We start from the raw sequence: 24,442 nt of genomic DNA, 5'->3' as shown, positions 1-24,442 counted from the left end.
AAATGGGTTAACTATCCTGTTATATGTTGATGAATTTAATAATGGTGAGCCTTGATTGATTAAATTGGACAATTGTCCCATATATTAGAGATTTAAAGTCTCCATTCAACCGAGAAATTCTTTGGTCTGGCTGGTGGATCACATGACTTATCCAGTCACACACACAAACAAAGAGGACTCCTCTGCGTTGGGGTGGGATCAATGTGAGGCTGTGGGATCTAAATATAAAGAATCCCTCTATTGTGTGTGTGGCCAGACGGATGATGTGGTCCACTACCAAATTAAAAAATTGAGAATTCTGTAGTGAAGGCCTTATATATGGCGTTTAAGTGAAGTCTTATCTCTTAACCATTAGATCAAATTGGTTAGCCGTTTGATCAAATTGGTTAGTCTAATCCAACGATTAAGAGTTAGCACCTCACCTAAGAACTATAACAAGACCCTCACTATAGAATGACTCACCAAATAATTTATCCTTTTCAAGTGCGAAAATCTGTAAAATGGGACAGGACTCTATACACATGGAGTAACTAATCTAAGGGTGAGCATCTGACCAAAAAAAAATCTAAGGGTGAGCATAGAATGAAGTATAACTCAAATATCATAAGTTTGAACTCTATCTCATGGATTTCAACAACCAAAAAAAAAAACCCTTACTAAGATGACACGTATAAATTTCTAATTGAATCTCTGTCATCAAAAAATTCAAACTGAAGAAAGAAAAAAAAAAACTGTTATTTTTTTCCTGGCAGAAAAAAACAAAGGGAAAGTTCCTACTTTAACCATAGAAAGAGGGAAGAAAGAGACCTACGCAAATATGAAAATTCTTTATATTACCAGCGGGCTGCGGGCTTCAAGTGCAGCTGGAAGGCACACTCAAACTCCATGGATGCCTTTCTGCCGGAATTGACCTTTCCATTACAAATACACGAATTGACTTTGCCATGTTTTATAATCATCTGAAACTTCTGATCTTTAGATATTCACTTAAAATTTATTTCTATAAAAAAAAAACTTAAATTCGAAAGTATTTGACCAATTAAATACATGGTTATTATTATAGTTTTTTCTTGAAACATCGTGTTCGTCTATTTTGTTGATTTCAATTAGATACCTTAATGATTAATATAATCTTCAAACTTCAAAAGTGGGGTGCATATAGTATATCTTCATTAATATATTTTTAGTATTTTCTTTGCCTTCATATGTTCAAATAATACATATTGTTTGTTGACAAATTCGTTCACAGATTAAATTAATACAAAACTTCAATTTGAAATTTGAAAACTGGGATAAAATTAGTAAATTAATTAACACAAGTCAATGTTAGGTCTGATCTCAAGAGTCTAATTGGGTTAGGTAGCTACTCATAGTCATAGCTCTTAAAAACAAAACAAAACAAAAAAGCTAGAACATGTCAATCGTAGTCTACATTTCCTCTCACTAGTTTAGGGCTTTTTGACTATTGGTTTGGCTGTGGACAAAAATCACAGTAAGAGCCTCGTCATCATCTTCATCTCTTAAAGGAGAGAGTTGAGCAAAAGTACAATATGGTATTCTTCCATTGCGACTCTCTTAATAATAATAACAAAATAAATAAATCGTTGTCTTTAAATTTTGTTTGACTATTGGTTGCACCGAACAAAGTACGATTTGGTATTGTTTCACTGTTAATCATTTAATTACTGAAAACAAACTTAATTAGCGTGTGCATCGTACAGTTATATATACGAGATCTAAACATACAAACAACTTTTTTATTGTCATGACATAAATAACAAACTTCATTTACCATAATCTCATCGCTAAGCGCGTGATAAGTCACTTTTCATTCCTCTTCACAAATGACGAGAGGTTAGAGTACCGAAAAAAATTGATTAATCCAACTATTTTTCAGAAATGAAAAGATATTTGAAAACTAGAACAATTTGATGGCCTAATTCCATTATTTGATTGAAAAATGTAAGATAATGTATAATTTTTATTACAAAAACATTGATTGATGGAACAGATTTATAAAACTATCGACTTGTTCCAAAGAACCCCTTCCAACACGGAAAATAAAAGAAGACGGAATCTCTAATCTCCAAACTATGTCTAGTTTCTTTAAGCAATAACTACAAAATGTCTAGCTGTTTTCGACTTTACCACGCACAGATAACAAACAGTGACACCAAAAAATAAAAAAAAAAACAGTGATGGAAAGACGGCAGAGAGAGAGAGAGAGAGAAGAGAGAGATAGAGAGTAATTAATTAATTACACATAGTTTATAAGTACTAAAACGCGTCAAGAGAATTTTATTCCATTTGGTGCTTCACGCTTTAGAATTTTATTCCATTTTTTGATATAATCTTCATGGATTTGGGAGATGTCATGTGTCCCCCATCTAGGAAAGGGCATAACTCTCTCATGTGGGTTGGCGGATTAGAAGGCCAATCTCAACTCCTCCATATGAAATTTTAATTAATTTCAATCTCAAACTTGATCATCAACCATTTGTTTTAGAATGAAGCAATCGCAACCGTTGAATACGATCATGTAAAAATAAATTATAAAAGTTTTTCGTTTAAAGAGATTAGAGACATATTTAATATAGCACATAATTACGTTACAGATTAATGGATAGAATAATTAATTAAATTTATAGTGTAGACATCCGTGGCATCAAAGAAACTCCACCATGTTTATGATAGGAATTGCACATGATTTGTAATAAATATCCCATGTTATTTTCCATTAATTATGATTAGTATTATTATTACTTCACTCCCTACTGAGCTTTGGCCACCTGGTTATGTTCCATTGGTAATGTTATTAGTAGTATAATTACTCCACTCCCTACTGACCTTTGTGTGTTAATTAGCTATTGGTCCCTTCAACCTCCATTATTTTTAAGAGCGTCCCATTTCCCTTGAGTATGGAATTGTGCAGTTGAGCTAGTGTTGAGAGTCGGTGCAAAATTTGTCAAATGCCATCGCAACAATAAAATTTAGAATTTAGTCCAATTCGTTATCGGTCTGAGTCTCAGTTCGTGCCTTCCTTACATATATTACAATGCCTACGACGCAGTCGCTTTCTGTCATTCCCGCGTTCCCAGCGTTTGGAGGGGCCGACAACTTTTCTCAAAGATAAAGAGGGAGATGCAAATGGGACCTACTTGTATTTAATTTGCAATGACTTTCTTCTTTTCTAATTTTTTTTTTTTTCAACTAATTGCAATGACTTTTTAACAATTTGTCTTCAAGCTTCTTAGGGACTGTCCTTGATGGAAAATGACGATAGTAGCAGTAGGAGTGGAAGTGGTGTGCCATCTTTTGACAATTGTGTCCTTCCCCCCTAATTTGTGTAACAAATTAGAACACCAAACCAAATGCGTTTGTATCCGATACAAACAAATAACTCACGTAGAAATGTTATTGGTAAATTGTTTATTGAAAAAAGAGTGTACAATAACACATTGGGGAGCCACAGAGGACCCTCTTGAATTCAAACATAAAATTGAAACACAAGAAGAGTGCATCTTCAGCTAGAAGATGCGCTGTCTAATCACACCGATACATAGATATATATATCAACACGAAAATGAATACGCATTAAGGTGTGAATTGTGAGTTAAGGAAGAATGATTCCTCCATAGAAAACCAAGGTTTTCTTTTTCTGAATATTTAAAAAAGAAACAAGAAAAGCAGGTTTGAAGGCAAAGGGCTCGAGGAAGGATACTATTTGTCTCATTACATATAAAGATATACTCTTTCTTTTTATGAATAACAACGAATTACAATTTGACATGTATACAAAAATAATTCATCAAAAATATTTCTGCACACATATCACACCGTTATTGAAGGAATGCAGGAGTTCCTAGCTTCGAGCTCCTGCCTACAAAAAAAAAAAAAAAAAAAAGGGGGTGTCCAATGTGACAACGTCCACCATGCAGTGACGAATTGAGCAAATATGAACAAGGCATAAGACTTTACGCTATGGCCTGGCCTGCGGCTATCTAGGCTAGGGAAGGGACAGAAAGCGGCAAGGTGGTATTGGTGGTGTGAGTCATGGCTGGTGTGAAGTGAGTTTTTGGTCAATTTTCTAATAAACAAAGCCACCTTCAATTTACATCAATCTCAATAAGACCTCCAGATGTACGGTCAAGATATTCCATTCCCATGATTTGCGGATCCCTAATTAAGTAACTATCAAATTTGCCCAACTTTTAACGGCAGAGAAATTCTTTTATGTTAATGGGACGAACACTTTGCCCCCAATTTAAATTAGCCATTAGGCATCATTGGGTTTGGCTCCAACGGTCCAAGGAATACAATGTAAATTTTAATCAACGGTTCCCATCAGTTGCCGTTTGTTCTGCACCAAAGAAAAAGAAAAAGAAAAAGAAAGAAAAGAAAGACAAATTCAATTCGGTTGCCGGAGTTGAAAGAAACAATTTGCCGGATTCAATTACCAAAGAGCATATTTCCTAGCCTCATAAATGTAGAGTATGTGGTGGCTCATATATAAAAGTCATCATTGTAAAAATAGAGCTAGTAATTATAGGCGTGCAAATTTTAACATAAGTCGAGTTAAGCATGAAATGATGCGAAGTAGTAATTTTTTTATTTTATAAATTTTTATGTGGTCCATAATAAATCATATTTATAAACAATGGTATTCGTCAAAATAAAGCGAAATAATTTCCTGCGAGATAACTGATTACTAGGAAACGAGTCTTCCTTTTGCTGAGTGATAATTGATTATGAGCAATGCTAGAAAAAGTGTCATTTATTTGCCTAAACCCTTTACGATTCGTAAAATTAAAAACACAACCATAAAAATAGAGACCGGTGTCGTTTTGATTTATAAGCACAATATCAAAACCAAAACCCAAAAACATTAATAAAATAGAAGATCCTATTTATGAAAACAAAAAAACAAGCAACGTTTAGATTTGTTATTGCCCCTCAAGTAACCTGGTGAGCCGGTTTCCCGGCAACAAATTATCCTATATCTACTTTCTTTCCTCCCACATTTATTATTAGCCCAAATTCGTCACCTTGCCCCTCTTCCTCTCTCGCTCTCTCGCTTTTAAAATATCCGTACAAGTTCCACATCCACACCCACTCAGCTCTGAGAGAGAGACTAGGAACTTTCAGTAAAGCTAAGCTCAGCTCTCCCAACCCAATTTCTAACTTTTCCTTTTTTTAAAATTTGAAAAACAGACAGCAGAAGCCGATGAATCAAAGCGCGTTACAACCGTCATCCTCATTATGATCCTCTTTGTTCTTTCTCCAACTACACCTCTCTCACAATCCCCAGATTTACAGCTATGAATGACGTCTTCCTTCTTTAATTGTCTTCACTGTTTCTTCCTCCCTCATCTCAGCCTTTTTAGTTTCCGTGTTGGGATCGTCGCAAGATCTCTTTGCGCCCAGTCGATCTGAGCAATTTTGAGCAGAAGCTTGTGTGCAGAAGACGATAACCTTCGTCACTGTAAGTTTGCACCACCACCCAAATCTCTCTCTGCTACTCTTGGGTAGCTCCATTATTTGGTTTGTGAGAAAGCTGAGAACAATCCACTAAAGAGAAAGCAAAACTTTCAATCCTTCAGACTACTCGGCTCGAAATCGAATCCCCTGTTCTGGGTTTTTCTCCTTCTTTGATTTACTACTTTCTCAGCAACCAAACGCGAAAGCTACTGCAATTTCTGAAGTTCTCTCACAGATTTGAAGCCTTTTCAAAGCATGTTCAGAGAGAGGAAAATGGGGAAATCATCAGGTGCGGCTCCGGGCAGCAGAGACTGGACCCAGATCTACGCCATCTATGGCCTGGATCAGTGGCAGACCATTCTCTTCCTTCTCTTCCACGCTGTGCTATTTACCATTTTGTCCCTCCTCTACCTCACTTACTTCGACTTCATCACTCTCTTCTTCCACCGCCTCCTTCCCATCGGCTCGGCTCGGTTCGCCGCCGGCTTCACTGGCTCCGTCACGGCCCTCTCCGCCCTCTGCCTCTTCTTCGCCTCCGCTCACTTCCTCCACTCCTCCCTCCCCCTCCACTACGACGTCGTCCAGCGCATGGTCAACTCGGTCAATGACTGGTCAACGGTCAAGCACGCCCTCGACCTCGGCTGCGGCCGCGGCATACTGTTAAACGCAGTGGCCACTCAGATGAAAAAAGAAGGTAGTTCGGGTCGGGTCGTGGGCCTGGACCGGTCCAAGATGACGAGTCTTTCGTCGACCTTACGGACGGCCAAGATCGAAGGGGTCGGGGAGTACGTGACTTGCCGTGAGGGCGACCCCAGGAGATTGCCGTTTGGGGACGGGTACTTCGACGTGGTGGTATCGGCTGTGTTCGTGCACACCGTTGGGAAGGAGTACGGCCATCGGACGGTGGAGGCGTCGGCGGAGCGGATGAGGGTGGTCGGTGAGATGGTGAGGGTTTTGAAGCCCGGTGGGGTCGGGGTGGTGTGGGACCTACTGCACGTGCCGGAGTACGTGAGGAGGCTCCAGGAGCTGAAGATGGAGGACATTCGGGTCTCGGAGCGGGTCACGGCGTTTATGGTGAGCAGCCACATCGTGTCGTTTCGTAAACCCAGTCAGCACTTAGTCGGACCGGGCGAGGTCCGGCTTGACTGGAGATGCTGATGTGGAGGCCGGACCCGGTCCCGGTCCATATACACAAAAAAAATAGTCAGTCAAATAGCATGATATGAATACATAACAACTTTTAAGACTTATGAGTAATTATATTAATTAAACAAAAAAAAAAATATTAATGGGTTCTATTTCTAAGTAGTTTTTTTTGTGTTTGAAGTAATCTATAGATGTATAAATATGTATCTGGAGAGGCAAAGCTGACCCAGATGGAGAGATTGTTTGGTGGAAGTTTCAAATATACATGTAATAACCTAGTTTTATATCATGATATTTTGTTGATCTATGGGTGACAATGGGATTCAAGTGTTTTTGAATTAGATTGTACTGAATTTGGTGGATGATTTGTATAAATTTTAATAAAATTAAAATTAATATCAAATTAGTAAATTTCTCAGACACATACACAATTATGATGCAACGGGAATTCAAATATAGTTAAGGTCCTTTTTCACTAACTAGATTCTGTTGATGCCAATTTTTTATTATTTAAATTCAAGTTCATTTCAACCGGATTCTAACGTTCTGACATATATTTGGAATGACTATTTGCAAAAATAAATAAATATAAAGTAATTGGAGACTAGCCAAGCCAACAAGTAGATTCTTCATGATTTAGGTGAGGCTAATGATGTTGTAGTCGCCATGCGAGCATGATGAAAAAAGGGGTTTTCTTTGTTTTGTTTTGTTATAGCCAATAAGTTAAGGATAGGTTTTTGCTTTTATTGTGGCAAATAAACATCTGTTTAGATTAGATTTAATAATAAATTAATAATGAGAGGTGGACTTTTGTGGGTTTCAAAAAGTTTTGAGTGGTGGTGTTTAGCTTGAATTTGGAAATTAGTTTGATCGGGACTGTACCTTTTTCTTTCCTACATTTCCTAAGTAAGACCAATCAGCTCTTGAGAGGTGATGGAAATGAAAAAGATGGTGATATTTTTGGTGGGATGCAATGCAAATGTGTTGTGGAGGTTGTGAATGGTGATGTAGGGTTTGGGGGGCTGTTGTGAAGTCTCGATCATGGATCTCTTTGATGGTGGAGGTGAAGCATTCAAGCATGCAATGTTGTTGGGAGGGAATGAGTTTGGTATGGGAATTAAATCCAATTTGATCCACCATCTTCTTCTCAAAACACCACATCCCTGCAGGAGTATGTCAAATTTCATTCAACAATCTCGTGAAGTCTATAAAGATAGCAAGGACACCTCCTTCTCCTTCAACTCTGGTGTTAATACGATGCAATATAAATTTACATCACATTTTAATTAACGAAATGAATTAAATTTGTCGAGAACGGAAGCACTTTTATTCACTTCTTCTGGGTTCGATGTCTCACATTTTAACATGATATGCTAATTTGATTTGATTTGACAAGTTTAATTAGATGAGGTACATAATTAATATACCCGACTCCATATAGTTCAGCAGGTTGTGAATTTTATTGTCAATTTCTCAAACATCGTAATTGCAGCATGTGTCCATCGTGGGTTCTTGTCCTCTCTACAAAGCATAAATAATGCCATGTGTGTTGCCCAATTATTTTTAGGCAACCTCTTTCCTTCATTAAACTTCAATGCCAACGCCACCATCTTTTTGCCTTTTTTTTTTGTTAGTTGGTTTTGGGACCATAACTTTAATGCTCCCCTATCCATCCTCCGTTTGCAATTGCATACGCTCACCCTTTTGGACTGTTCCATTTCATGGGGAATTATTTGTTTCATGGCAAAATGAAAAATAAACAAATAAACAAATAAAAAAGTGAGAGATTTGGTGTATGAATCCCCTTGTCTGAAACGAGAATAACACTATTTTGCTATTTTTAACCAATCACGACATGTTACGTGTGATAATTTTTTCACGTGACCGTTTGTGGTTGGTTGGGAATAACAAAACATTGCTATCCCCATTTCATACAAGTTTTTCTGCTGAAGTGCATGCTTGATGAGGAATTATTAACGATGCAATTAACTATCCTGATTTAATTGATTAAATTATGAATTTTGGATTTAAAAAATTTAAGTCGACATACAATAAGAGTATTAAAATAAAGAGAACTGTTGTTAACACTCCGTATCTGAATTTTCAAGAATGATTATAAGTTGAAGATAATAATATGTTAGTTGTAAGTGGGGTGGCTAGACATACCACTTGGACCCTGAACAAATTACAAAAAAATTCGTCCTATTTGGAGAAGTTTTGCTAACTATGGACGTAATTACAAACAAAAGAAATTAGAAAATTTTAAAACAGATCTGCGATTGGCATCTTTATATTTTCTAGATTCCTTTTAGTTAATAAGTATGATATAGAATATTTGTGATTGGCCAAGTTGATTAAAAGTAGATTACTGACATCCGTTGTCTGGTCACCATCGCAGAGCAAATGACAGGGAAACCAAATGGGAAACGAGTTCGTTGGGAACATTCTTGGATAAGATTACATGTAATGTAACTTTCTGGGGGTCGCTGATTTTGCATAGCTCTCTCTCACACATCATTTTATAGTTCATGTTAACCTTATTTTTTTCCTTTTCATTTAGTAAAGGTAAATTGTTGCACATCTCAAGTCAAGTAAGTAAATTATTGAGTTCCACAGTTCCTTTTTATTTTTTTGCTTATTTGTCAGGGTTATTGTACGGACTTGCCGAAGAATTTTCCTTTGGTGCAATACGTTGGTATAGAGTCTATAGACTATAGACGAGTAGCTTATTGCAAACTGTGGGACCTTCATCGCAGTAGTTAAACAAATATCGAATGATGTAAAACATTGAACGCATCGGTCCCATGGTCTAGTGGTTAGGACATTGGACTCTGAATCCAGTAACCCGAGTTCAAATCTCGGTGGGACCTTTTTTAACTTCTTTTTACTGTCTTATTTTTTGTCATTCCACTTCTATTGTTGCTTTGCTGCTTTCGGAACCAGAAACCTTTTATTTGCTTCTTTCTGGTCGAGACAACTCGAGGATAAATTGATAAATAATATTTTGGAAATTGGAACTCCTACATGTAGCTTGAAAATTGGTTACACTAAACAATTCTTTTTTCTTTAAATAGAGTTTTTGTTTTTGTTTTTGCATTTGAATATGTTGACCCCATACAAGCAAGAGGTAAAAGAAGAAATTTCATAGTTTTGGCTGTGCAAGCGTTTCAATATCTTATACACATGTTTTTAAGCATAACTCCGAGAGGAAAACCGCCCAAGACCATTTTGGTTATGTATTATTTCTCAAAACTCAAGGTCCATCCCCAAAATTGCCTTACAATCAATCAAGAAGTGTTCCAAATGAGTTCGCTGCTCGGATTGGTCAAGGGTTTGATTCCCTCTATTGTAATAATTTTTATAAATAAAGACTAACATTCAAGACTCGCAAAAGCAAACATGTCCATCCTGTTTTACCCAGAAATGAAGTGAAATGACAGCACAGGCTTCAACCATACGAACTTTATGCACTCGAAGAAACCAGATAACTTTACCAATATAACCAGTACACTTCTGAATTCAATATTCTATCAAAAGTTAAAAACAATGAATTTTACAAGAAGGAACAAAAAAATGGATGTCCTTTGTGGATCTCTAGGCTGAATTGTACAAGAAAAATACAAATTCCGCTGTACACAAGGCAGGATGTCAAATAACATACGACACGGTGAATACTCGGAAAACCTACCAAAGCAAACTAATCTCAACTAAGCTGATTTTTTAACTATCTGATAAAAGAAAAATACAGATTTACAAATTCCCAGGATATCAAAAAGGGAAACCTAAATGTTATCTCTATAACTGTATCAGAAGCATATAGAGTGGAAAGTCTAATGACCTGTGACAACTTGCATCCAGGCGAGGAAACTGGGCTCAGAGCAATCATGCTGGAATGCAAAAAGAGGAGCTCAGAATCGGAGGCAAGACACAAACCAGATGAGGCCCAGCCGGATTGCAACTTATATTCGATTCATCAACATCTGGCAGACCAAGTTGAGGGGGACGAACGTAACCCGCCACTAGAGGCACACATAATATTGAGATTTCTATCCTTGAACCTGCCATGGTAAGAATTTGAAAATTTTAATGAAGCTGCCATAACAAGGAGACAAGGAAAACCATTTTTCAGAGCTATGAACCACAATATATTTTCCTTGAAGAAAACAGATATGTGAGGTTAAGTAGTTCAAGAAACCTTGCTTTGCAGAGAGAGAAACATGCCCTCTTTTCCTCCCGGCAATCATCCAATTCTCAGTATTTGCACTGACTTCATATAACACCTCATCCTATACAAGCACAAAAGAGAATATGATTTGTGTTTTTTGATTTTATTTTTGAGAATTCCAGTCCATTATGCTTGAGCCATAATCACCTAAAGTACTCAGATTTTAACAAAAGACAGTTGTACCACAACCCTCATTCTACTCCAGTTCACGCCGTCAAAAATGAGTAAGACAAAGTACAAGGCCTCGTTCTAATTATGCAATTTTACCTTCCTAAACTGAAAAGCAGAATTCAACCTAGCCAAAATAGTTCAGACTCAGTTGGATGGAATTTTGGTCGTATTTTAAGGTCTAAACAACTTTTTACTATTTCCTTTCCTTTAAAGCAACAAATACGATGCATAAGAATAAGCTTCATCATCAAGGGGGTATTGAAAACAGAAAAAAGACACACACTATACCATACCACCTCATGTTTTAGGTGAAACAACTCAATGAAGTACATTGCAAGTACATGAATTTCCAGCTGACTTAAAAATGGTTAAACACCGATGTTAATGCTCATTCAGAAATGAAAGTGAAAATCAGAGGGTAAATTATCATTAGCCTAAGATTTGACCATCACTAAGAAATTGTTCAAGAGAATCAGACCGTGACTTACATTGTTAGGGGATACTTCATTCTCCTCAAAATCCTTTAATCTTTCAACCCTCCATTTCATGGTAACTAACTGGCCAACCCTAAGCCCACTAGAAGGGAGAGGAAGAAAACCAACAGCCAGGACCGGATCAAGCACAGGCCTTTGCAAAGCAAGAGCACACCTGAAAATTAAGTCCTGTCTATCATCCTCAGACCCAGAAGATTCTGCAGCCACAGGTGGATGCGCTCCAATGGTTCTATCACCAGAAATTCCATATCTAATATTCAGTATACTATCTGATTGCAGAGCCTTAGCTTCATCTGCAGGAAAAATACAACAAAAGACGCATTGGTTCAATTGCACGAAAATGTTAAATATAGAAAAGATTCACAACTAAATCCATATTGACAGCAAAAACAATGAAGACATGGCAGTGGCTTTTTTTTGGTGCTTGATATAGGCATAACAATTTAAAGGATTCCATCAGCAAAAGTCCCAACCTTAACAGATTACTGGAGATAAACAATTAACTAATCAGCTCATCTACAATAACAGGTTGATGAGGCTGAATGATGAAGTTTAAGACTTCATAGTATCCTAAGGTCTTGTGGATACTGCATCTCATATGCAGTTTTATATACTAACCCATTAGCCATTACTTCTTTCACCCCCTTAGTCCTTACAAGTTCAGAGTAAGTGTTAGAACCTAAAATGATTGAGCTTATTGGCTCTCTTTAACCCCAGATATCATATACATGATATCACTGCAAATTAATTGTAAATACACTCTTGAACAAGCATCAATTTGTTTGTGTTTAAAAAATGGAAGCTTAGAAACATGCAAACATTTATAACATAAGTGAACAGTACCTTCAACATATGTCTTCCCTAAGCATATACTGAATAACATTCCTGCTCTAGAATTTGGAGAAACGACTAGTGGAAAGTAGCCTGACGTTGGTCTCCCATCACCTTGTCCAGTATTAACAAATCCATCTTGAAGATCGAGCCAAGCATCATAGATGGTCAGTGTGGCTTTCACTTCAGAGTGTAGTATTACCTGGAAGTAGTCAACCAATGTGGAAATCAGAGAGGAACTAAATACTATTAAAGATACTGATAATTATCATGACTCATGACTCATGAGCACACAAAACATATGAACTGCCAATCTCCAAGGACTCCAGAAATACCGTATTCAAATAACCTCTCCTGTTTCATGGATTTATAAGCACTTATCTTGGTAATTGCAAGAGAAGTCTTAGTCTAACATGGTAGAGTGCAACCTTCAATAATATCCAGGCTATGTACAAAAGCATCATTCATGCTAAGGTAATTGGCTACAATGACATCTTATGGAGATGGACACAATTCCCATGTTTCAACACATACATAGGACGCCACACATGTCACGTTTTAATTATCTCACCACCAAGCTAGGACACAAAAATATGTTCTGTTTCAACTTTTGGTAGCTAACTATATTCATAATGGTAAAGTACCAATGAAAATAATAACTATTATATGATGTCCAGCACATCATGCCAGTATTCAGACAAATAAACAACTATTAAAACAATAAAAGAAAGATGAGATAACAGAATATGGAGTGAAATCTGCAATGATGATATGAAAAAGAAAATAAATCTTACATATCTGGTTGTGATTTTTTGAGGGATATCCCACAATCTTTACAGTACAGAAAACTGATTCGTTAAAATGTGGTATTGGTTCTACATTATTAATATTACACATAGAAGAGTGCTTCTGAACACTAAATCACAAATACCTGCAGAAGCAAAGTACCATCATTGCATTTATCTGCAACTCGTGTGCTCACATGAAAAGGATCAGTAAAATGCACAGCAAGGGTCCTGCAAATCAGGCCATATATATATGCACATATTCAGACAACTTATAATCAATAAAAGGCAACTTTGAAAAGCTAAAAACAACAAATAGAACATAATCCAAATAAAGATATGCGAGGATGATGTAAAATGAGAAATGCCTCTCAAATATCTGATTGTGAGATGCACCAAATTCAAGTTTGAGTGCTATCGTCCTCATTCCATCCACAATGCTCTGTCTCTGGGGAGCCACTGGAATAAGACATGATGCACCATATACAGGTAAGCAGTTGGATGCAACAAAGAGCATTTACAACATATAAAAACACAAACAAAAAATTTGCATCATGTTCACAACCTAAAGATGATCCTCTTGCAAGGTTTTCGCTGATAGCACGAAGTGGAATCCATAAAATAGATGTCAAGTTGCTTGCCCAATGTGGAAACTCTACTCTATCATCACAGAAAGTCAACTTCTCAAATATTTTATCAACAGCCAAAGAACCATCTTTTGGAGTACCATTACAGTCTGCCACGCCCACTGAACTCTTTGATGTATCAGCATAACTTTCCATCTCAATGAAATTTGAGTCTTCAATTTTAAGACCAGGTCCAGTATCAACATACAAGACAGCACCTTTGAGGGAGTAGTTAATGGGCCTCGCAATAATCCCAACCCACTGAGGTTCATTTATAAGCAAAGCAGATGAAACAGCTGCAACAAGATCAACCAGAGGTCTTGGTTTGAAAACCTAAGAAAGAGAAGGTCAATTAGATGGTACAATAACACATGGACATCTTAAATGAAATGAAACCAAGCCTAATCTCAATGTTATGTACTGCTTCTGGATACAATTTTATTTACAAGTATAGATAAAAGAACAACGGTAAACCAGTATTTCGGGATATAATGGGTAGCAACACAGCTACAGTTCAGAAACAGCACCTTCAATATAGGTCTAGGAGGCTTTTCATAACTCATAAAATCCTCACTGTCTTCAGGGCCACCCTTGGAAAAGCTATGAGATCTGAATCTTAACTGCCCAATTTGCCCAGTAAGAACGCCCAAAACATATGAACCTGGTTTTTGGGGGGGTAAATCCAGGGTAATGGTATTCCGACCAGGCTTTAATACAATTGCAGTAGAGCTCACTAATGCCTGAAATATCAGATGAATAATTTCGTAGTATCATATATAATGCTCATACAACCTATAACCTCAAATGGTGTGATAAAAAGCATTGCAAGTCCAAGAAAGCTTACCTTAGCAACCTCATCAGTATTAAATAATGCATTCAATGTGAGACTTAGTGAATCAAGAGTTATATCATCAGGAAAGCCACTCCAGAATGTTACAGATAGAGTACCAGGATCCCCATCGCATAATTCTAATGGAGGCCCAGGATTACCAGAAAATGTAATTAATGATGACACATCTAGTGGCACAGGTTGCTCCATTTCACCATGTGCAAGACGAACAACCTCTGACTGAAAAGCCTGGCGTTCCTTGGTAAAAAACAAGCCTTTATCTAAAGAAAGCAGTCTCACGCAAGATGATAGATAGCCAGCTTGATCATTGAGTATTTTCTGACACTCTGCTAAATTGGGTAGAACTTCTGCCAATAAATCCTGCCATCCTTCACCTGCATAAAGTGCGCAAACCTTTTCATATGACTTTGCAGCCAGATCAAAGTTTCCATGCTTAAAACAGACGGCTGCTATTTCCCCATCAAGAACAACTCCATGCCTTTTCCACCAGGATCGATGATAATTGTCAGCAGCACCTTTAGTTAGCTCCAGATATTTTTGCTGTCAACGCCAGAATTTGTAATTTAGAAAACTGAGTGAATGCATGTGGACAATTTGACTGATATGCAGAGAGAGAGAGAGAGAGAGAACTATAAATTCCACAACTAAAACACTGAATCTTAATCACAAATCCAGGTTCTCTATGTAATACTGCTAAAAAAGGAAAGAAATCTAACTTTTTATGTGGTAAGAAAAACAAAATCTAACATTCATAAAAGGTACGTCATATTTTTGTTTTCTGAAAGTAGAAGGAATATCATCTTAGAAGTGCTTAAATACAGCTAAAATATTTTTAACCAGGATGGATTTATCATTGACAAGAGAGATGTCAACAAGAAAAACAGATTAACTAAAAATTATACAGCATGTATAGAGGAATTAATCATTTGAAGATCCTGCATGAACAGTAAACCAAAAATAAGCAAGTGCATGCTTCATTTGTGCTTGTACCTCAAACTCCTCTGTAGATGACAAAGACTTCCATAGATCAGGATTAGAAACTGTGTTGTGCAGAGCATTTTCCGCAGCAACATAAATTTCAGCAAGTCTCATGGGCTTATCAATTGAGCTCTCGGAAATTCCTGGTGAAGAGTTGGTACGTGACATAACACTTGCTTGTACTTTTTGAAATGAGGGCATCTTTAATGATGCATCCGAACCTGAACTGCCATCATACATCGTGACTACATTACAACTCAAAAAAGCAAGTTCAGAAACATAAAAATACTACTTGAGGTGAAAATATTTAGTAAAACTCAAAGAGAACTGCATTTACTTCAATTCTTGAATTTCTATTACCCATCACTAAAATTTTGGCGACCATCAAACATTTCAACCATATTTCCAGCAGAAAGGGAAGCCCTCCTCCGATTAGCCTCACGTAGTAGTAGAGAAGGTTCAAGAGGCAATGGTTTTCTCTGAATACCAAAGTGCTTGATTGATGGAGTTGCCTGGAGAATAATCTGCGGTAAATAGAAGAATAATTTAAGGGGAGAAAAAAGCTTTTTCAAGAAACTCTAAAAAAATCAAGTGAACAATACTAACAACAATAACAGCAACTTTAGAAGATAAAAAGTTGTAAATTTGGCATTATAAAAAAACCAAAAGGTTTAACTATTCAAATAATATATATTTTTTAATAGAAACAATTTGTACTCAAAAAAGAAAGGAAGCAAAAGAGAGAACAAATAAAACATACAGAAACAAAGAAACAAAAGCCAGTGAAGCAAAACACACGCCCACCCAAACAGAAAACAAACAGCCAAACAACAAGACAACCCCTAAGACACTACAGCCTGCAAATTGCGCATAATTATAGGATAGGGAATATCCTTAAAAGCAGGTGAAGTTGATGCCCAAAGGGCAGCCCAGAACTTCACTCTGTCCCACAACTCTACCACTCCCACTCCCTTATAATCCTCGAATATTCTCCTGTTGCGTTCCAGCCAAAGGTTCCAGATCACTGCCTGCATCAGACTTCCCCATGATTTAGCACCTTTATCAAGTCTTCCCTCAATCAACTTTAGAGGACACTAATAACCATGTGGAGATTTGATAAAGGTGCTAAATCATGAAATCTGCTTAACTATTGAATTAAATTCACAATTATAAACTCATATGATTAATTTGTCTGATGTAGGATATGGGAAAATTGAGTGTTTAGGTACTTTAGCGGAAGCAAAAACGATGGAAAACAGAAAATAGAATGAACAAGGATAGGTCTGGAATCACTCCAGGGGTTTGGCTTCACACCAAGAAGTCTCCAATCTCTGGAAAATAAACTTTACTCAATATCTCAAATCTCAACTCCAGTAATGAATTACAAAGAAGGGGTATTTATAATAATCTACCCCTAGAGTGAAAAGGAAAATTAAACTTATTCTAGGAAAGAAATCCTAATCCAAATAAAATAGGAAACTTAGAAATCCTACTGAAATCTGGAAAAACTTAGAGAACCTAGGAACTAACAAATAAATTAGGAAACTAATTAATAATTCCCTCTTCCATCTCTTTCGTTAGTAAACCCTAATGGGTTTGACAAAGATGTCCTCATCATTGTCTAAATCATTCCAAATTTGAGAAATTTGAGGGTTAGAAGATCTATTCTGAAATTTTCGTAGGAATGGGTCAAATCTTCTGCTTTTTAAAATGTGAGATAATCATAATTTGAAAAGCAAGGATGGTTTTTGGTTAATTAGCACCTCAACCTAATGGAAAAGCTAAGGGATATGAGTAACAAGGAGTGCTTGTAAATGCCTTGTAACATGCCCACAACTTCATACTACATTATTGACAGTCCCAAAAGCCAGAGAAAATGCAAGAAAAAAAAACAATAAACCTTCTAATACTAGAATTTTCTGGTTTCATACTAATGGCATGCTAGACGGACATAAATTGATGTAATCTCTATCAGAGAAAAATTACATCTACATGCATCCCCTGCGATTTAGTGAAAATATTAACCTAACTTTGATAGTCCAATGTGCATGTGCCATACTAAGAATTTACCTTTTCTTTTGCCAGCACCTCAGAGGAAGCATCAGGTGGTACTGAGGGCCAAACCACTGGCTTGGGCCAAGGCAGCATGCTGAGTGAAGCACTGTCCAATTGATTTGAAAGGTAAAGCACAAAAATAAATTGAGAAAAACATCTGCAACTTTCTGGTGCATTAAAGCTAATTGTTATGATTACATGTCGAAGCTTGTTTCTAGAATGCTAAAAGTGGTTTTCATCTTCAAAGATTCAATCTGTACCTGTTGCCAGGACTCCTTTCTATATTTGTTCCATATCCAATTAAATATGCAAGCCTCATGAACTGCATAAACATACATCATTGAGCATTTTATGACAAATAACTTGAAATTAAGAAATAAATAGAAATAAAATATTATGACTGTCCTGCGCAGCCACTTAGAATGATATAGAACACTGGTGCCAATGCATTCAGTAAAGTGCGAGCATCTCCAAAACAAAGTCTCTAATTAATCTTGATTGTCAGCTGAACAATGGATTTCATTTCACTTGTATCAATACACTCCAAAACGGTGTATCAAGGGATTAAATATATAAAACCAAACGATATTTTAAGGTCATCCTGCTTAAAAAATACAAAGAACTTTTACCTTAACCCTGCATAGTGAATAAAGGTCGCCTTGAAGGCGGTAGAACTCCTTTTCTATATCAGGTGCTGCAAGTCCTTCCTTATAATGTGAAGCAGTTGCATTGACTACGGATATGCAAGCTGTTATTACCCAAACTTCACGCATGCAAAAAGGTAGAATATTCTGAAAACAACTCCAAAAGGAGAAAACAGGAAAGGTGGGAAAAAGAAAAGAAAAAAGAAAAGTCAGAAGTGATCATCATGCTAAAGCTCAAGATATGTATTATATTATGGTGAAAAACGCTTCAAGAAAATGAATACCAGATACCTCATGTACTGCCAGAGACTTTGAGAAGCTTATAATGAATGAGTATCCCCTGGCTGCAACTTCAAATGGGCGATTGAGCTTGAATAAAAGCTACATTTAACCATGTATCAGAAGGTGCAGTTCAAATTTATTGTTTCAGCAAAATAGAAAGCCACTGTATGCGTAAACTAGATTTTGAAAGCTCAAATTTTCAACTAATAAAATGACTGCAATGACATAATTGAAATTTGAATTTTGAAAAAGGAAACCCAGTACAAAACATCCCCAAAGGCGTCAAGACTTTTTTTTTTTTTCTTTAGAAAAGCAACCCTCTCTCTCTCTCCCCCACCTAACTTTTGATTTAAATATGCTCCTATAGCAATAGTGCAGAACATTTGCCAAAATTTTGGTCATAGTAACATGTGAACCATCAATCCAATCAATTCATATATGCTCCCCAAGAGTGCAAAGTTAAATCTAGGGTCAGGGCTATCATGAACTGCTTCAGTTGTTTCTAGGCCATTCATTGCAAGTCATTCCAGACCCTTGAAATGCATTTGGGAAGTGGCAAAGCCAGAAGGCAAGCCACCCTGCTTTGGCAACAGCCTGAGCCATGCAGTGCAATTTATGTCAAGTCTTTGAAATGCATCCATGAAGCAGCACAGCCAGAAGGCTGGCCACCTGAAAGATTGTTTTTTTTTTTTTTTCTGAATGGTCAGATTATTTTTCTTATATTGAGTAAATAATCACTGATGTTTCTTTTATGCCCTTGGTAAAACTTTTATTCATCACTTGCACCATTTAGTTCACATAACATACTTGAGAGAGAGAGAGAGAGAGAGAGAGAGAGAGTGATTTTTTTTTTGAATAGAAACATTGTATTGATAATCAAGAGGAAAAATCCTCGATCAAACAAGAAGACCAAAAAAAAGAGTCTGACCTACTAAGATTGAAAAGCAAACTGTATAAAAAACACGAAAAACACAAAGCTTTAGTAAAATCATCTTAAGACTGCCATGTTGAATGACCTTATTAAGCATCTATCAACACATTTACAAAGTGTTAATTATAGAAATACCGTTGGAATTAGACGGAATGGGCAACAGTTTACTACAGCATGCTAAATGAAATTTAAACTAATGGATTCCAACAACCAATAAGCAGAACATTCAAAAGTAAGCCACAGTATTCCATGCCGTATAACATTAAGCTGTAAACAAAGCAAACAGATAGAATCATTTTAAGTGACACCACTTAGTTCACCAACTCAATTTCACATACCTTTGATTGACAGGCAAACAGATACTGTCTAAATTCAAATTCCCTAAATGAGTCATCTTGAACTATTTGTGTCAATGGTTTGTTTCCAGAATTAATCAATGCTGCCTGATCATCGCCATGGTCAACTCCCCCAAAGTCTTTCCTCTTTCCAGTCATTTCAACTGCATCAGATGAAACAGAATCACTATTGGTTTCTTATCCAGAGGAAAAAGAAAGAAAGAGAAGAATCCATTGTTGTCCAGAATCTCACCATTTAAAAGAATTAATCTTATGTTAGAATGATGAATTTCCAAGTTTTAATTTCTTTTGGAGTAGCGTGCACATGTATACACACACACACACACACTCTCATGATCTCATAGTCACTGATGAGCACACACATTCATGCTCACCAATCACTGGATCAAAATCAAACTTTTCACATTTATAAAATACAAAAGAGTACTTTATTAAGATTTGAACAGTAGCCGATGGATTTCAAGAAAACACAATTATGTGCATGACTCCCCAGAAAACAGGGATCAAAATTGTGTTTTATGAAAATCATGAATTGATAGAATGAAAATTATGAATGAATCTCAATATCACGAGTAAAATGATAATTACAGCAGTCAATGGTTGCTCATTTTTACAAAACAAGGGCACCCAACTCATGAAGACCGCTACACCTTCGTAAAGTAATGTAACACTGACTACAGTTGCATGGTCAATTATTAAGAACTTATAAAATGTAGATATATTAAAGCTGAAAAGATCCCAAATACATGCACTTGAAGGTGGCATTTGCAGTTCCATGTGAAGATACTATTTTCATTAGGAAACATATATAGAAATCATGACATGTATTACAATGTATTATGACACCAAAAGTGCAAAATAAGATATATGCATTACGCACCTGTTTCCAAATAACAAATTTCTAGTTCATCATATTCACGTAATGAATCTTCATGAAGATGAGCCATCTCAAACATAAAAGCCAAGCTTTCCTGAGAAGAGAAGCAATTATAGTAAGAATCCAGAATGCAGAATCTGATTAATAACTTAAGTTATATGGATTTGAAGACACAAAGGTTTGTGGGACTTGCGCCTAATAATTGCCTGAAGTAGGATTCAAAATGTACTTTTATAACATAAGTCAAATGCAAGAAAAGTTCTTCCATAAGATTTTCAATACAAGTGATTTATGCATGAAATCCACAACTGATCAAACAATCAGTTAAATCCTATTTTCCCAAAGCAGCCTTAATCAAATTCTTCTAGTCCAAAAATTGAGAAAAATGGAAAACCTTCAAAATGAAAAAATTGCAGAAGTTCCAAACTGGCATGAAGCGTTGTTCACTGAGTTTGCGTATCTCATCCTCGTAAAACTGTACACGCCTATCCAACGTATTTCTGATGCACTCCATGATCTTCAATTCCAAGTCTTCCCAAAAGTTTGCTTCAGGGGAATATAGATCGAACTTGCAACACCTGAGCAGAGCATACGTTTGTAAAAATAAAATGATATTAGGTAAAATAAATTCAAATTCAAACTAACTTCTTGTTTTTTTTTTCAATACAAGCGATAGTCTAAACTAGGGGAGGGGGATTTCTCACATACACACACTACCAAGGTGCCATGGGGGTTCGAACCTGAGACTAACTTCTTTAATTTTATATTTATCCTTTTGTGATAGTCGGCATCATATTTTATGGTATATAATGAAGATAGTGTAGAGATATCTACTTTCAGACAAAAATCAAAAATTACTATAACTAATACGATTAAAAACTCTGAGTGGAAAATTAGAAAATCACTAGGAGGAAAGGCTTTCATGACTAATCTATTCACATTATACAAATGCAAGTTACAGAAATGAATTGAAAAGAAAATTTCCAAACATACAGGTATTATTAAAACCCAACCCAACCCAATTGTAATTATGCTGGTGAGATGGTCAATTTACAATACACGATAAATAAATAAAGGTCCCCAAGTTCATCTTATAAACAATAATCAAGACATGAAACTAATATCAACAGTCTATACCTTTCTCCGCCTTTTGGCTAAGATAAAGTATAGTAAGATATGTTCCTATCAGTATAATAACAATGTTCTTGTCAAATTTATAGTTACAAACAAAATTCTTCCAGATCACATGTTGACTTAGTTAACTACAAAGAAGTTGTGTAACGGTTGAGTATTGTAAAAAATAATGATCTACAGGGGATTTAAATTGTACTAATTTATTCAACAAAACAATTGATACACTTCGAGTAGCTCCTGTACAGGCTAGCTAACAATGTAGCATGGGAATTCTGGAACAGAATGAGGCATTACATTTAATATGAACCCAGCATCAAGCTTACTTCTGCAGGCTTCTCACACAATATCATTATAATAAATAAGTTGAGCCAGCCTCTTGTTGGAAATTTTAGAGCCATTTTGAAAACACGCACTCTGGAACACCTTCGAATAGAGGGTAAAGAATACTAGGAAAAGCCTAATGTGCACTAATATTTTCGCACTAATGTTTCTTTTTCTTTTGAATTTATAAAGTTTCTATTAAAAAAAATCATTTATAAAAGTGATCATATGTATATGAAACAATCACAACACCTATTTCTCAATGCTACTCAATCCAACCATTTAAACAAGGAAACATATTTGATTACAAAAGCGGTAAGCTTACCTTTCTCTCTTCTTGGAACTGAAATCAACTTCAAGCTTGGCATATACTTTATTTGCCATTTTGGTGGCTAGATCATTATTCGGGTGAGCCTTGGATACAAAAACAATAAACCATTCCCGTTCATCATTTTGCACAATTAACTTCAGGCGCGGTTTAAGGATGGTCTTGAACTCATCGAGATCCTAATGAATTAAAAGAAAAAAAATAAGTGTTACTGAAGAGAATATTTTGGAAAATTTCCATCCACAAATGAAATACCAGTACATCAAATTTGCAGAAGACCGTCGCCATGAAATAGATCCATGAGGAATTGAACAAGAGACCTACACTTCCTAAGGTGCTTATCTCGGCCCCAAATCCTAACACTGGACTAACCTCTAGTGTTTATAGATATAAACATTATCTATTGGTTATGAAATAACTACATTAAGATAAATGAGGTGAACGAGATCGAATCTTACCTCACAAGTGACAAGGACTGCAGTTGCATATGGCTCCCGAAACCAAAATAATGATTGCTCTTGAGGGAACCGGCTACGAAGTCTCGAATCTGTGGTTAATATGAACTCAGCAGGAAAATTCTCCACAAACACAGGATTACGGGTCTTGTTATTTAAGCAAGCTCTTTTAAATGGCAAGTGCTCCTCAAATCCATTCTTGACAGTAGGCCACAAGTCGCTCACATCTTCAACTGAAAAAGTGCTCATGGTCAAACTGTTAGGTGAGAAAATGAAGCAAGGCTAATAACACATACCATTACTGCATAAACGCGAGTAGCTATCTGTTTCACTTCTTGCAAATTCAATACGAACTAAGGGCATGATCACAATATTAGAAGAAATTGTTAAGGGATCAACATCCCTTAGGTTATCTATAGGTTTCCATGTCATGCATTCCGAACATTATAACCATAACTATATAGCTTGTCACTAACAAATGACTAATGCAGCTCTTCAAACAAATACAAAAATTTAAAGCACTTTTTATGTTCTGAAACACCAAACAACAAATTTTGCGCATTGTTCCCATTTGGGGTAGGAATGGATGCCTTTTTCACTGCTTTCGGAAACAAAATTACAGAAAAATTGTTCCTGAAAACTCTCCAAATCTGACCCATTACAGGCATCACTCTACAAACACTCAACCAAATGTGCATTTGCTGCACCACTTTAATTGCTGTCCCCATACTCAGACAAATACGCATTTTTACTTCTACTCTCAGATAGAATTAACACCTTTAATCACTCATAGAGCACCAAATCTCAATTCAAACCTAAAAGCGAGGGAGGTCACTAACGATCACAAAGATCAGTAGCTTCAAATGCGGAAAATGCTTAACCAAAAAAAAAAAAAAAAAAAAGCTCAACAATAAATTTAAGCTCAAATTTGAAATTACAAAAAGAAGAAGAAAAAAAACAACCCAGAAAATTGAATGAGATTGCAAAATTGTGAGATTTACCTGCAATCACGAGATGATCAAGGGAATTCTTGATCGTCTGGAACTGAGCAAGATAGTTCGCCATGTTCGACCTCGATCTATACCAAACATGTGCAATTATTCATCACCAATATAGAGAGAGAAAGAAAGAGCTTGAGTGAGGTGGTGGTTGTAAGTGTGATTGCTCTCAGTGTCTTATGGGATCGAGTAATGTCGTGTAAATTTCGTTGATTTTGGAGTTTGAAGGTTACGATTTGTTTTGGTGCGGCCCAGAGATCTAGTGCTTCGCGATGCACCATACTTCATGATTCGCACATTGAATCTGAACCGTTAAATGATCCTACCCTTATCCTCTTTATAATTGACTAAAAGATGAATGCTTACATTTTGAGTCTAATTATTGTAAAATTTATATTTGAAATCTATTAAAGTTTACTCAAACAATGTCTTGATGGTCTTTATACAAGTGTTTCAAGCTTGAATTAGTAACATTAG

General features: G+C 36.2%; 2 protein-coding genes and 1 non-coding gene across 3 annotated transcripts; 2 read left to right on the top strand and 1 right to left on the bottom strand.

Annotated features, from left to right (window-relative positions):
• Positions 1–4,998: 4,998 nt before the first annotated feature.
• On the top strand, positions 4,999–6,977 carry LOC117624823. The gene has a single exon (XM_034356291.1). The coding sequence runs from the start codon at positions 5,734–5,736 to the stop codon at positions 6,634–6,636; it is 903 nt and encodes a 300-aa protein (XP_034212182.1). The 5' UTR covers positions 4,999–5,733; the 3' UTR covers positions 6,637–6,977.
• Positions 6,978–9,422: 2,445 nt separating this feature from the next.
• TRNAQ-CUG lies at positions 9,423–9,494 on the top strand. The gene has a single exon. It is a non-coding gene; the product is annotated as a tRNA-Gln (tRNA).
• Positions 9,495–10,095: 601 nt separating this feature from the next.
• LOC117624821 (trafficking protein particle complex II-specific subunit 130 homolog) lies at positions 10,096–24,170 on the bottom strand. Its single transcript, XM_034356289.1, has 21 exons — positions 23,969–24,170; positions 22,971–23,200; positions 22,510–22,691; positions 21,124–21,307; positions 20,733–20,823; positions 19,835–19,995; positions 18,575–18,664; positions 18,269–18,430; positions 17,900–17,961; positions 17,655–17,745; positions 15,945–16,108; positions 15,597–15,810; positions 14,601–15,146; positions 14,284–14,496; positions 13,696–14,089; positions 13,499–13,589; positions 13,277–13,361; positions 12,358–12,547; positions 11,509–11,807; positions 10,820–10,910; positions 10,096–10,682 (listed from the first exon to the last, which is right to left on the bottom strand). Exons 1-21 carry the CDS (start codon positions 24,030–24,032, stop codon positions 10,507–10,509), a joined length of 3,780 nt encoding a protein of 1,259 aa, XP_034212180.1. The 5' UTR covers positions 24,033–24,170; the 3' UTR covers positions 10,096–10,506.
• Positions 24,171–24,442: the final 272 nt, after the last annotated feature.

Source organism: Prunus dulcis, chromosome 4 (genome assembly GCF_902201215.1).
Source record: "Prunus dulcis chromosome 4, ALMONDv2, whole genome shotgun sequence".
Classification (NCBI taxonomy): domain Eukaryota; kingdom Viridiplantae; phylum Streptophyta; class Magnoliopsida; order Rosales; family Rosaceae; genus Prunus; species Prunus dulcis.
This window is presented reverse-complemented; position numbering and strand designations above follow the sequence as displayed.